Here is a 14,157-nt window from a genome sequence, read left to right on the forward strand (position 1 = left end):
TTCACAGAGCTCCCCCAGGCACTCCTGCCATCTTCCCTTCACCTGGCAATATGGGGCAGTGGTTAAAAGTATGGACTTGAAGTTTACAGGAACAACAGGGGACAGAGGAACATCTTAACTTATACCACAGAGAAACCTTCAGTCACATTCAGAATAGGGAAATTGTACAGGACAAACAACCCAGTTTCTTCAACAAATAGAAAGAAAGAAAGAGGGAAGAACCAATAGATTAGAAGAGATGAAAGGGACCTATCAGTCAAATATGATGCGTGGGCCTTGTGGGATCCTGACTGAAACAAACCAATTATTTTTAAAATGATGTGACAATCAGGGAAATGTGAATAGTGCAATGGACTGAATGCTTGTCCCCACCCCACCCCCAAAGTCATATGTTGAAATTCTAACCTCCAAGGTGACTGTTTTAGGAAGTGGGGTCTTTGGGAAGTGATGAGGTTGCCCTAATGATTAGGATTAGTGCCCTTGTCAAAGAGACCCCAGAAAGATCCTTCCTCCCTTCTGCCATGGGAGGTTACAGCTAGAAGATGTTATCTATGAACAAGAAAGCTGACTCTCATCAGACAGTGAATCTGCCAGTGCCTTGATCTTGGACTTCCAGCTTCGAGAACTGTGAAAAATAAATTTCTGTTGTATATATGCTACCCAATCTATGGTATTTTGTTATAGCACCCCAAACAGACTAAGACAAATAATGACTGGTTTGATAATATTAAGAAATAATTATTTTAGGTGTGTTAGTGGTATGATGGTTATGTTAAAACTAATCAAAAAACCCTCTGATACCATGTGAAAAAGAAGGCACTTCACCCCTGTGACATTCTCCCTCTAAAACCCATAACCATCTAACCATGAGAAAGACACTAGACAAACCCAAATTGAGGGACCTTCTATAAAATATCTGACCAGTACTTCTCAAAACTGTCAAGGTCATCAAACACAAGGTAAGTCTGAGAAACTGTCATAGACCCGAGGGGAGACTGAGGAAACATGACGACCAAATGGAATGTGGGATCCTGGAACAGAAAGATAACATTAGTGTAAAAAATAGTGAAATCCAACAAAGTCTGGAGTGTAGTTAATAGTAATGTTCCAATGTTGGTTTCTTAGTTCTAACAAATGTACCGTGGTAATCTGAGATGATGACACTAGGGGAAACTTGGGTGAGGGTTATACAGGAATTCTGCTACTTGACTTCTGTACACACAAAATTATTTCAAAAATTTTAAAGTTTATTTAGAAAAGCTAACCAAAAAAGTCTTTACTTTTGAGAGATACCTACAGCAGGTACAATGAAATAATGGGCTTTGCTTTAAAATAATTCATTGGTTGGGGTGGGGGCATATAGGTGAAATGAGGTGGGCCTCACACTGGCAACTGTTGAAACTGAGTGACGGGTGCACAGGAGTTCATTGACAATTGCCTCCACTTTTGCGTGTTTGAAAGCCTCCGTATAAAAAAAGTTGACAATAAACAGACAAACGTAGACTCTGGAGCCAGACTGCCTAGGAAGTAACTGAATCTGTTTGTGTGCCGGTTTTCTCACCTATAATACATGGGATAACTGTACCTGTCTCACACGGTCGTCATGAAAATTAAATAGGTCAATGCACAAAAAGGTTAGAACGATGCTTGGCTAGCATTATCATCTTATGGGGAGAAAGACGGTAACAGACCAAAGCCCATCGAGGCAAGCTTTCTCCACCCTCTGACACTGCTCAGTGCCCCTCCTCCTACTACCCCCTGCACAGGGAGATCCTTGAGGAATGAAAGGAAGAAGGGTTCTGGGGGGACCCCAGGGAGTAAGGAAAGACCCTGCCCAGTCTTGCAGAAAGCGGTGATACTGGTTGGGGGTTGAGAATGGTGTCCCTGGATTGGGCTCTGGGACCGAGCCCTGGATTATGAACCACTCAGTGTTCAAGGGGCTGAAAGTAGCCAGTGTGGTGGGAAGCAGGATTCAAGGGGATGCGTGGGGTTTCCCCTGGAGCAAGAAGAGGTCAGCAGGGGTGGGCCATGCAGGCCTTTGGGGCCTTCCAAACAGAGGTCTTTATCTCAGAAGCAGGGGAAGCCACTGGAAGGTGTTTAAGAACATATGTGTTGGGCGAGAGGGTGGGGCGTCACCTGATCAGACCTGCATTGTTGGGACTCTGCCGTGCGGAAGAGGAAGGGATTGGAAGGGGGCCAGAGTGCAAGTAGGGAGACCTGTTAGGAGGCTTCTGCAGTGGCTCAGGAGATAGATGATGGGGCCTCAGTCCAGGATTCCAGCAGTGGAGACAAGTGGATTTGAGAGCTATCTGAGATGAGAACCCTGGGCCTCTGGTTGTATTTAGAGGGTGAAGGAGAGGAAGGCAAGTATACAGGTGACTCCCAGTTTCTTGAGAGTCATCTGGGTGGCAGGTTGGGCTGCTTGCACAACCAGGGAGTCGTGTGGAGGAGATCTGGAGGAAAGGGAAGTTCCTTAACATGAATGAATATCACATGAACTGTGCTTTATGCAGGTCACTATGCTTGGGGAGAGGTGCTTCAAAAGCAAATATAACAAACACTTGCTGCCCTCAGGAGTGGTGCCAAAGAGAGGTACCAGCAATGGCTGCCTGAACAGTAGCCCCAAATGTGCATTTATGGCTCCAGCGGTGATCACAGCAAAGGGCTCAGTCATTAAAGCCACTAGGAGGTTCTCAAATATCTGTTGTGTGACTGAATGTCCCAGGACAGGTACTGGGAAAAAAAGAACCCACAAATCTTTATTCAGCACATTACTATGTGCCAAGCCCCACCTCAGGGTAGGATGGAGACAAGGGAAGGGCAAGATCAGCCCCTCCTCTCAAAAAGTGTTCACAAGTGTTGAGGAGACCAAGTAATCACACAGAGAAGTATTAGAGAACCACAGGGCAGACTGTTGTAAAGGGTGACCTTTGAGGATCCCACTTGGGGTGGCCAAAGAGGCAGGCAGGAGGGAGTCTGAGACCTGGGCCCACCAGGGGGTAAGGGGAAGAAGGGAGGAAGTGTTTAGGAGGAGGCGGGCCTGAGTCTTGAAGGACTAGCACAACAGAATGTGTGTGGAGGGCGGAGACGGGGGTCAGCTAATGAAGTGTCACTCAAGTCCAGGCAGAGGAACCCCTGACAGGCAGTTCCAGGTGGCACCCTACACTGACAGGATGACACACCAGTCTCGCCTCAGATACCTACATGCTGAGATGGTTTATTTTTTAAAGGAATTAAAGTCCTGTTTAAAAACAGTGGGGACATTTTCTCAGAAGGCTCATAAGCGCAACTCCTTAATTATCAGCAAAGCTCAGTGCACCACTTTGCTGGAACCAGTCCCTCTCCCACCATCATGAAAACAACCAACCAATCAACCGCTGCACCGACCTTTGTACAATTTCCTTTCTTCCTGCAAACTTCTTTCCGTCCGCCTCCACTGCCCCCCACCCCCGGCAAGCCTGGTTCACTTCAGCCGAGTCTCTTTGCCCCTTTTCCTAACAAAGTCCATTTCCTCAGCGCTGGAGGCAGCGGGGGCCCGGGAAAGCGGCGTGGGAACGGCCCCTCCCAGCCTCCAGCCCCGGCCGCACGTCCCGGCTGCGGACCCTATCCCCGTCTCCTGGGCCGAGGGCGAGTTAGAGACGCCCTGCCTGGGGTTCCGAAGGAAAAGGACGACTGTCACTGTGCCCCAAAGAGCCATATCGGGTCGGACAGAGAAGAGTGCTCCGTGGAGGTCGCAGCGGGGTAGGGGGTTGGGGCAGGCTCCCGGGGACGCGGACCCTCCGAGCGGCCGGCGGTCCCCTGGGATGACACAGCGTTTCCTCCGCACCCCGGCTCTCCCCGAACGTCCTCGCTCCATCTCCGGCAGGGCACCAGCCGACCGACTCGCTGCGTCAGTGAATCCCCCGCCGGAGGGGAGAAGGGTCGCCGGGTGGCGGGTACCCCTCGGCTCGCGGCCCTCACCCATCCCCACCGCGGACCCTGCTTGGGGTGGAGGGCTGGGAGCGGGGCCGCGGGGCACGGATGCTGCCCAGAGGCTCCGCGGGCAGCTCGGAAAGAATGTCGGTCACCACCCGGGGAAAAAGTTAGAAGGCATCTCGGCCACGCCAACTTCTCACCCAGGGCCGGACTCGAACTGTCCGCCTGAAGTGGGCGGCTGCACTGCCCAAGAGTCCCTGCCCAAGCGGCTCGGACCCGGGAGCCCGGATCCCGGGCCGCGGCGGGCAGTGGCCAATCACAGAGAGCCTCGGGCGGGAAGGCCTGGAGGGCGCGGGCGGATGGGGAGTGACGGCGCCGGGGGCCAATAGGGAGCCAAGGTGGGAGCCCTCGCCCACCCCGCTGACCAATGGGAAAAAGGCGGCTGTGGCCGAGGTTTCCCCCAGGCAGTAGCTGTAGGCTCCCTGGTGGCCGCGGGTCGGAGACCCAAGGGCTAAAGAGGATTTTGGAGAGGTGTTTGCTCGCCCTCCCTATGCTACCCACCGACCCTCAAGCCACAGCCCGGTCCTCACCTGCTGGAAGCGGGGTTTGCCCAGCTGGAAAGGCGGTGCATCGGTCGAGGCGTTAGCGGCACTAGCCGCCGCCGCCGCCGCCGCCGCCGATGCTGTAGTCGCTGTATCCGCCATGGCCACTGACGCCCGCAATCTGCGGCCCTTTTAAAATGTCCCTCCTCGGCCCCCGCCACAGCTGCCTCTCCCGATTGGCCGTAAGCAACCGCAGCAAGCCGGAGGCGCAAGGGGTTGTGGGGAGTGTAGTTTTTCTTGTCACGGAGTTTGACAACCCTAGACTGCGGAGAGTTGCACCGACTCAGACCGGGTCTCGGTTCCCGCCGCTAATTTTGCAGGCGTCGGCAGTCCGGGAGGAGTGTGCGTGTACGACTCTTAAGGTCTCGATAGGGGGCCATCGGGCGACCCCTCGCTGGTTACCTGCCCCTAGAAGTTTGAGTTGCTGCGGTGGGCGTCGCTCCTGGAGCTGCAGCCCAGAAGAGCCCTACTGAAGTGGGTCCGACCCTTGGACCAGATGGGCAAGGACTCCAGACAATAGGGTAATCCTGGAAAACTTTGTACAAAGAATTGCACTGCAGAATCTTCATGCAGGTCCTTCCGTCGCCACCCTGCCCCTCGCCCCTTGCTCTCCAGCCACCCCAACTCAGTTCCTGGAGCATGCTGGGCGCTCGCCGCCATTGACCCAAAAGACCTTAACTTTTTAATCTTAGCCTGATGCTGACTCTTTCTGGTCTCAGCCTAAATATTGCATTTCCCGATCCTCGCCCTGCTTCCGCAAAATCCACTACATATTCCTATAGCAGCCAGCACTTTCCTTTCGCAGCCCTTGCATTTATAATTATTTGTGGTTTTGACTATCTGCCTTTCCTACTGTGAGGTCCACAGGGCAGGAGTTGTGACTTTTGGATTCATTGCTCAGTCCTTAGTGCTAGCTGAGAGGGCTCACAGCAGAGACTCAAATATTTGTTGCTGTATGAGTTAAACAGCAAGGACTTAAGAGCCTTGGCAGCCTTCACTTCCTCTGGCCAACCGAAGATCCCTCCTGGGCCCAGTTCCTGGGCTGGAAGAGAACTGGGATGGGGGAGGGGGAGGGGGTTTCAGAAGTGCTTAACAAGCACCAGCTACAAGGATTTTAGGTAAGGGGGAGTACTGCAGACTGTAGAGCAAGGCACTAGCAGGGATAATAAACACCCCTGCAGATTAGAGTAGCAGATTCCTAGCTGAAATATCTGGTCAGTGAGCCAAACTGGGGGGGAAGGGCTACGGGAATGATTGAGGGACAGCTGCCTGTTTTGCCCAAGAGGACAGCAGAAATGTTTGGTTTTTGACCTTAGGAACCTAACCACCCCCCACCCCTCCCCCCACCCCCACACTTTTGAGTCTCCTTAGGCTTATGGCTCATGCCTTCTGGACACTGCATGATCTGTAGCAGTCAGTTCCTCATCCATGTCGAACCACAAGAAACGGACTTTTCCTAGCTGGAGAAAGTCTAGCTGGCCATGAAGAAACTATTTGTATCTTGGATTTGAATCTCATCTTCCCCTACTAGACTAAGTGGCTTGAGAGTAGGAATCAAGTCTTTTCAAAATCCCTCTGTATTCCCCACATCACTCAGTAAATGTGGGTTTCCCGGGAGTGAGAAAAGATAGAGCCCAGCCCACTCAGCAACGCTGTGCTGCTGCCCCTGAGGTTAGGGCAGGGGCGGTGTCATCCGAGAACCGCATCATCTTGATTTAAGGCTGCTTTCTCCCCAGGGAAGCCTCCTTCATACACTTAGGAAAACAGTAACACAACAGAGCCACCTGCAATATGTTAATTTTTTATTCTTCATAAAGTGCTCAAAACATGAAGAACAAGCTCTTTATAAACAGGCGTTACAACTAGGAAGACAAACAGCAAAGCAGAACTGTGCCTGCTCCCTGCCCACCCCACCTGCAGCTCTCCTCCAAGTTATGGCTAGGAGCAAAAACAGCCACGAGAACCCTGGGCTTCAGCTCAAAACTCTTCTGAAGACACCCCTGCCCTGGGCATTTTGGAGGCCCATAATCAAGGGTGTGGAAGACCAGGATCAGGACTGAGACTGAATAGAGCCCAGAGGAACACCTAGTGGAGGAGTGATCCCCTTCCTCCTGAAGAGACACCCATCCAACCCCCAATGACCCTCCCAAAACATGACCAAAGTCTTGAGCACCTGTGAACACTCCTCAGCTTTGACGAGTGATTCTTAAGGTAGATAACATGACAGGGGCTTTCCCCCATGGGTGGGACTCTTCGGCTTCATCCTGGCGGAAGGAAGACATGACCCAGAGAGCACATCCCTTTCCATGGCTGTCCGAGTGACCCCACAGGCCGTCTCATGAAGAAGAGGTAGTCACAGAGGAGCTCTCACCTTGTCAGTGGGCCAAAAGCATGCCCCTTCAGCACCTCCTCACCCCACAACGCTAAGGCAGAGTACCCCCAGCCACCAAAGATTCCCTGCAGATGCCATGGGCAAGTCTGTCATGTTTTCTGCAAGCAAACCAGGGGCCGGGCCAAAGGACAGACACTTTGTTTCAAAGTGCACTGCAGCCAAGCCAGGCAAGGACATGGAGCAGAAGGGACAGGCTGGTCAGCAGCTAGTGGGTGAATGGGAGGCAAGAAAGGCTTTTTCCTAAGTATAGGCAGAGGGGGACCTCCCACTCCCAGAATGTAGTTTTTGTCCTAGGACCCTCCTCAATTTGGGTTGAGGGAGGAGGAGGAGATGGCAGGGATGCTGAGGGAGCAGCAGCAGCCTGGCCGGAACCTTAGCTGAAGTTAACTCTAGGGGAGGGGCAGAGCGTGCAGCAGGGCTGCCCCCACCCTCCTTTCCCATTCCCAGGGCCCCAAAAGATCCAACCCCATGTGCTCAACAGGAGGGGAGGGGGACGCCAACTAGGGGGAGAGGTCTACATCCAGAGGCTTTTGACCCTACCCACAAAAGGCACATTTTAATTGGTTTCCAAAAGTTCAAACCCTGCAGCAGCACAGAGTTTTGGCATCTGGACAGGCAATGAGAACAAAGCTGGAGGCTTGATCCCCAAACATAAGCAGCCCAAAGCCTGGAGGTGGGTGAGAAGGTGCTCTCCCCACTCCTGTCCCAGCTCTCCACACATTCACACATGACACTCAATGCAAAAGTCAGAAGACGAGGGCGGGGAGCGGCCCCCATCATCTCCCTCCATCCACACTGCACTCGCTCGGCAAACAGCTGAAAGCAATCAGACTTGGGACACGGCAGAGACAAGACTAGACCATACAGGCTCCCTGCTCCCAGGGGAATTGGACGTGAGGCTGAAGAGTAGGTGCCCTGGTTGCCCATAACTCACAGAGAACTGGGCGCTTGGTCCCTGCCACAGCCCCAGTACTACTAGGAGACCTCCAAAGGCTGGAGGGAGGTGGAGAGGACAAGGGTTTAGCCGTGGAAGAAATGCGGGTAGTAAAGTATGTCCCAGATACCACCACATCGAATTGCAGCTCACCCCGGCTCCCTCTTGAGGGCTAAATTCTTTGCTCCAATTCCCTGGAGCCCCCAAAGCTAAGGGGTATGAAAATAGGCAGATGGGAAAGACTCAGGGCTCCCAAAGACACAAGTTGTGCACAGAACTTGATGGCGCCAATGGGAGTCCAAAGGGCTCCCCTGCCAGCAGCCCCAGTTTGAGGCAGGGGAGAGGGGGAACAAGGGGTGACAACAGAGGACAGCCTGCACCCAGACCCAGGTGAGAGTTCAGCGGGAGGGAGGGAGGGAGGGCGCGAGCCCTGCTGGGTAGTGGGTCTGCGCCAAGCCTCTGGGGAGGGGGGTGAAGAGGGCTACTTGGGGGGAGCAGGGGGGATCTGCAGCAGTGTGGGCGAGGTCTCCATGATCCGCACCAGCAGCCGGTCGATGTAGCTCTCTAGCTCCTGCACGTGCTCGTCCCGCTGGCTCAGCTCCCGCTCCCGCTGCAGAAGCAGACCGATGAGCTCGTCGTGGGTCAGGTGGTAGTATTTGGCCGACTGGTCCAGCACACCGGAGTCCTGAGGCCAGAGGGAGTAGGAGTGAGCAGGACAGCCTCAGGCCCACCTGCCCACCCGCCCACCAACACCCCAGTTTCCCCACACAGGCCCTAGGAGCTGCCTCTGTCCCAATGCCAGGGACAGCCTAACTGGCTTCAAGGCTCTGGTGTGGGGGGGCCAGGCCTGCTCCTTGCTCCACCCTGCCCAGCACCCGGCCCCTGACCTCGAGACACCTGACGTCTCTTCACAGCACCACACATCTGCTCTGATGCCCCAGGCACCCTGCTGGGCCTCACCTTCAGCCTCTTGGCGTCCACAGTCTGGCCAACCTGGGGGGCCGGAGCCACAGGCTGAATGCTGCCAGATGTGACTGTCTTGAGCTTCTCCAGCCCGCTGCTCAGGGCTGTGCTCAGACTGGAGCGGGGCTGCTTCCTGTCAGGGCTGCCCTCCACTGGGGCAGCACTGAGGGGCTTCACAGGGTGGGGGCTGCGAAGACAGACAGGAGATGCGTTATGGGGAGGGATGCGTGGCACAAGGAAAGGGGGGCCACCTTCTCTGTGGGGCCAGCAGGTCTCACCACCTGGCGGCGGCTGCCCCTCCGCGCCCCTGCCCTCACTGCTCTCCTCACTCCACCGCCTGCCCCTCCCCGCTTCACTCCCTTGGATGGCCCCCCGCCCGCCCTTCACAGGGACAGCAGAGGCCGTCCTGCAGACTTCTCTGTACCTAATCCCAGTCTTTGCCAGAGCCACCCCCTCCAGACAGCCCCCCTCCCTCCTCTTCTCTATTGTAACGTTTCTCTAGGGGGATGATCAATCCTCCCAGTTTCCTAATTTTCCCAGGACCGGGGATTCCTAGGATGTGGGACTTTCAGTGCTAAAGCCAAGGAAGACCTGGGCAAACTGGGGTGCTTGGTCACTCGCCCACCTCTACCAGTTGCTTGCCATCAGCATTTACATAGGCCTGAGAAACCCTTCCTTGACCTTGTCTTCGCCTAGCCATCACCCTCAGTCATCCCCACCTCTTCTTCCTTCTCACCCAGCCTCTCCAGAGCATGTGGACCGCGTTCTGTCTCTGCAAGTTCCCACCTTTCGTTGACTCCTCAACCCATTCGGGCAGTGGCCCCCACCGGCCCATCACAAGTGTCCCTGCTGAGGCCACCAACCCCTCAGTTCTCAGCTCACTGACCTCTCTGCAGAACTGACCCTTGGACTGCTCACTCACTCTTTCCTTTGGACTGCTCTCCTTCTCCCTGGTTTTCCCCAAGACCTCCGTCTGGTTTCCTGACACCTGACATCCTGCCCAGGCTCAACTGAGGGCCTGCCCCTGGGTTCTCTCCCCTCCACCTCTAATCTCCGTCTCCAGCCCAGACCTCACCCATGAGCTCTAGACCTAGGCAGACAGTTGCAGGCTGGCTCCAGCGGAATCCACACTCCCCTGCAGCCTGCCTGCCCTTTCCTACGCTCCCTCGCAATGAGTGCCAGGCACCATTAGCCTCTTACGGCTCTAGTCAGAAACCTGGGAACCCCTCGGAACGCCCCCCACTCCCACTTCAGCCTTGACAAACATCAAGCCCTGCTACCTTCTCACCTTCTCTCACACTATCCCCTCCTCTCCAAGCCAGCGTTGGGTAAACCTTTTTCCAGCCACACCCAACTGCTAAATCAGCTCCTCTGGGGCAATCTTGCCCACCTCCAACCACTCCTCCATTCTGCTGTGGGATAATGGTCTCGCCTCCCCAGTGGCTCCCTATCAAGGTAAGAAAACACAATCTCTAACATAGCCTGACCCCTGCCCTTTCTTCCTGGCCCCCTACTCCCTCATTCACTCCAGCCAGAGGAAAACGTGCTCTCTCTCATCTTTAGGTTCTTGTAAAAGCTGTTGCTCTGTCTGGAACACTGCCCCTCTGCCTGCTGGCCTGCTAACGCCTACTTATGTTTCAAAGCTGTGCAAGTCCATTTCCTCCAGGAAACCTCCCTGATTCCCCCATGCTGACTAAGGTGACTCTCCTCTGGGATCCCCCAGCACCCTGTACCTGTCATGGGTACCCAAACTGCAAGCATCAGCCTCCAAATCAACTTAACCTGCCTCTAGGGGACCTCCTAAATTTATACTTACTTCACAGAGGATGTGGACCATTCAGGAGGAGGAAGCAAAACGGCTTATCCCAAGGCGCCCGAACACCACTGAAGGGAGGCCCACCCAGACCCAGAGAAGCCAGCTCGGATACTCAGGACAGGGCTGGATTCAGTGTCACAGCCCGGGAGAAGAGGCAGAGAGCCCAGGCGGGGGCAGACAGTAGGGAAAAGAACACATCCCAGCCCCTCCTGCCCATCTAGGAGTTTACATTAAGGATGAGGATGTAAAGGCAGCTCTCATGCCACCTTTGGGCTGTGCTGAGGGAGGGCAGGAATACCAGTGCGGCATAAAAACCCCCTAAATGGGGGGCCAGGAGTCTTGGGCTCTCAGTCTGACTGCCCCCCTACATCTGAGGGACCCTGGACCCTGCAGCTCTCATGGACTCCATTTCCTCATCTGATAAATGGGGACAGCTCTCCTTGGCCCATCAACGTCATGAGATGGAAGGAACATGCCAAGTACAGACGTGATGCCAACTCTGAAGAGAATAAAACTTCCAGAAAGTGGTGAGTATAATTAGAAGTGGTGCTGGAATGTGGCAGGGCCAGCTGAGGATGCTGTCATCAGAGCCAGGAAGCCCTAACCACCTCCTCTCTCTCACCTCTGGGATCAGCATCACCGCCCCCCGCTGGAACAGCAGTCGGGAGCAGCCCAGACTCCTTCCCACCCACTTTTCGCCTATCAGCACTGGCCCCCTGGGGTTCCCTTCCCCGGTTCACTTTTGTCTTCCCCTCTGGATTGGGAACTCCTTGGGAATACAGTGGGAACAGTGTCTTTCATCTCTGTTCAGTGGCTGTCACACAGTCGACACTCAGTGAATCTGGATGACCAGAGGTATGAGTTGGTGCGCTGGGGGCCTCCCAGAGGCCAGTGCTGGAGCCTGTGCCCCTCTGCTCCTCCCCACGCCCCACTTCTTCACTCAGGTCTCCTAAAGTGCTAGACTCCCTCTGGACTTTGCTGCCCCGGCTAAGTCATACACCATTCCCCACAGTGACCTGTCTCTCCAGGCCTCAGCTCTGGTCACCCATCACCAGCCACCCGGTGAGGTCATGGCCTCATAATTCTTCCAAAAGAGACCAATGCCACAGTGACCACAGTCACACAGGCATCCACTGTCCACTCAGCACAGTCCTAAGCACGTCGGGACCACCCCCTGAAAGGCACAAATGCAAACCAATGAGGCACCTGCTGGGGTCAGGAAAAAAAACATTTTTCTGAGGGTCACGTATGTGGGGAGCATCTTAGCTTTTCTTTTGTCCTCTAAAGGTATCTTGGCTCTCCTCTCTGACCTCAGGACCAGTCCCTCCCCTCTGGCTCTCTGCCTTCCACAGTCTGCTCCCCCAAGGGCCGCCACTTGACGAGCTGCACTGCCCCAGCCCCTCCTGTGCTGAGAACCTGAGCTCGCATCCCCCTTCCCCTGCTGGCCCATATCACTTCTCCCCACCTCATTCCTCACCCCCTACACCTCATCATCATCATCCCCCAAACCCCTGGCTTATGGGGACACCTGCTGGTCCAAGGTCCCAAGAGGAAGCAGCTTCAGAGCCAGTACCACGGAAGGCTCGTGTCTCCAAAGCTTCCGCCGTCCTGCCTTGGGGTGAAGGAACCCCTCACCCACCCCTGGAGGAGCTGAAGCTGGAATGTGAACACCTCAGCCCTTGGGCTGCTCTGCGTCCCCCTTCCTCCTGGAGAGTGGTTTCTGGGTGCCCGCTCACCTGGCACTGGGCTGTGGCTCCTCAGCTGGGCGTGTCTCCAAGGGCAGAAGCGCAAGCAGGGAGGCTGGGGTGACTGCAGCGTGGTCCTCCCCAAGTGGAGGGGGGGAGCTCCCAGTGGGGGAGGCTGGCTCCCCGTGGGGCGGGGAGCAAGAGATCAGGGGCCAGGCTCCAGGCAGGGGCGAGCACGGAGGGCTGGGCCCCCCGTGGTGGCGGCTGGCCCAGGGTGGGAGAGGGGGCCGCGGAAAGGCAGGTTCTGCGGGGGTGGGCAGCTCTTCAGGACCACAGTGGACGGAAGGGTCCCTGGACCCTGGAAGGGATGTGGACGGGAGGCTGGGGGGATCTTGGCTCCCCTGAGGCAAGAAGGGGTTCAAGGCATCCTCTTTCGAGACCCACAAGTCAGCCTGTTGGGAGCTGCCTGACAGGAACCCACATGCCTCTCCTACTGGTTCCTGGCTCTGGGCCTCAGGAGCCTCAGGGCCTTCTTCTCTCTCTGGAGCCCCCCAGATCTGCTGACTCTGAAGAGCCAAGGTCTTTGAGGGTGTAGGGGCAGGATCCTGAGGGCAGCTGGTGGGCCGAGGTAGGCAGGGCCCAGACACAGGAGGGCTGGCATCCTCTGCTAGATCTTCCAGGCCTGTCCCACCCAGCGTGGCTCCAGAACGGCTGTCAGACTCCGACTCGGGTTTCTCGCCCTCATCCTCCTCGGCCTCCGGGGGACCAGCAATCAACGCACTTGGGAAGACATCTTCTCCTCCCATCTCTGACCCCCTGCTACTCAGCCCCCCTGCCGCTTTCTCCTTCTCTTCCTCCATCGCTGCCTCCTTCTCCTGGGAATCTGAGGGTGTGAAGAGACGCGGTGGCTTGGGAGGTGGTGTGTTGGGCTGCAGCCCCTTGTCCGACACCCACTCAGGTTTGGGCTCTGACTCCGACTCCAGTGGGGGAAGCCCCGCACTCCTCTTGGGGCTCACAGGTTCTGGTGACTCTGGCTGCATCTGGGGAGTGGGCGGCTCATCAGACTCTCCCCGCAGGACCGGTGAGGAAGCCTCAGCTGCAGGAGAAACGGTGACCACATCCCACGGCCAGGAATCGTCGACTGTGTCGAGCTCGTGGAAAAGCTGGCTGCCACCCTGGGAGGCCTCCTCGTCCTGGCCCTCAGGGGCACTGTCTGGGCCAGGCAGCCTCTCCCACACACTGATCACTTCTGGGGAGCTAAACAGAGACGTCGCACTGTCTGCCAGACTCTGCCCTGCTTCCCCTCCTGGGGCTGGCAACTCTCTGTCTGCTTCAGAGTCTGAGGTTCTCGTGTACGGCCGGGCTGACGCGGAGGGCAGGCAGGCCCCTTCCGCCCCGAGGGGCCCCGGGTCAACCACACTCGTGCTCTGATGGTCCAGTCCCAAGTCCAGAGGAACTCTGGGCTCCAGCCACACGCTGCTCCCACCTCTTTCTCCTCCCCCAGGGTCCCCCTGGGGCTCAGCTGCTTTCATTGTCACGGCCCCAGGGCCTGGGTCTTGCTGCCCAGTCGCCTCCAGCCCCACTCCTGCTGGGGCCAGGATCTCACTCCTGGCCTCTGGACGCAGCCTGCTGGCAGCAAAGATGTTGAAGGTGTCGTCCCACTCAGGCGGGGCTTTCCCAGGGGAGGCCAGGGGAGTGGGGCTGGCCCTCGAGGCACTGGGGAGAGAGGGAGCAGGTGAAGGAGAGTTTAGTGCTATGTCGGCTATGAGTTCCTCGAAGAAAGGGTTGCTCTGCAGGGAGGAGAGGAACGGGTTGGTATGACCCAAGAATCCCCATGGGGTGGCTTCAGG

At 56.0% G+C, this 14,157-nt stretch overlaps 2 protein-coding genes across 5 annotated transcripts in view; both read right to left on the reverse strand.

The window, feature by feature from the left end:
- The window catches only part of SFXN5 (sideroflexin 5), a 118,426-nt gene extending 113,806 nt beyond the window's left edge, over positions 1-4,620 (reverse strand). For all 3 annotated transcript variants that reach the window (XM_061168781.1, XM_061168779.1, XM_061168780.1), the window contains exon 1: positions 4,506-4,620. In XM_061168781.1, the coding sequence (XP_061024764.1) occupies positions 4,506-4,619 (114 nt within the window). In that variant the 5' untranslated portion in view covers position 4,620. The remainder of the gene's footprint in view (positions 1-4,505) is intronic.
- Positions 4,621-6,304: 1,684 nt separating this feature from the next.
- Positions 6,305-14,157, reverse strand: part of RAB11FIP5 (RAB11 family interacting protein 5) — a 36,448-nt gene continuing 28,595 nt past the window's right edge. Inside the window, exons 4-6 of one of the 2 annotated variants that reach the window (XM_061168677.1) lie at positions 12,359-14,023; positions 8,804-8,993; positions 6,305-8,528 (exon numbers count right to left, since the gene is read on the reverse strand). In XM_061168677.1, coding sequence (XP_061024660.1) covers positions 8,325-8,528; positions 8,804-8,993; positions 12,359-14,023 — 2,059 coding nt within the window. In that variant the 3' untranslated portion in view covers positions 6,305-8,324. The remainder of the gene's footprint in view (positions 8,529-8,803; positions 8,994-12,358; positions 14,024-14,157) is intronic. The other variant, XM_061168678.1, reaches the window with a different exon arrangement.

Source organism: Eubalaena glacialis, chromosome 14, assembly GCF_028564815.1.
Source record: "Eubalaena glacialis isolate mEubGla1 chromosome 14, mEubGla1.1.hap2.+ XY, whole genome shotgun sequence".
NCBI lineage: Eukaryota > Metazoa > Chordata > Mammalia > Artiodactyla > Balaenidae > Eubalaena > Eubalaena glacialis.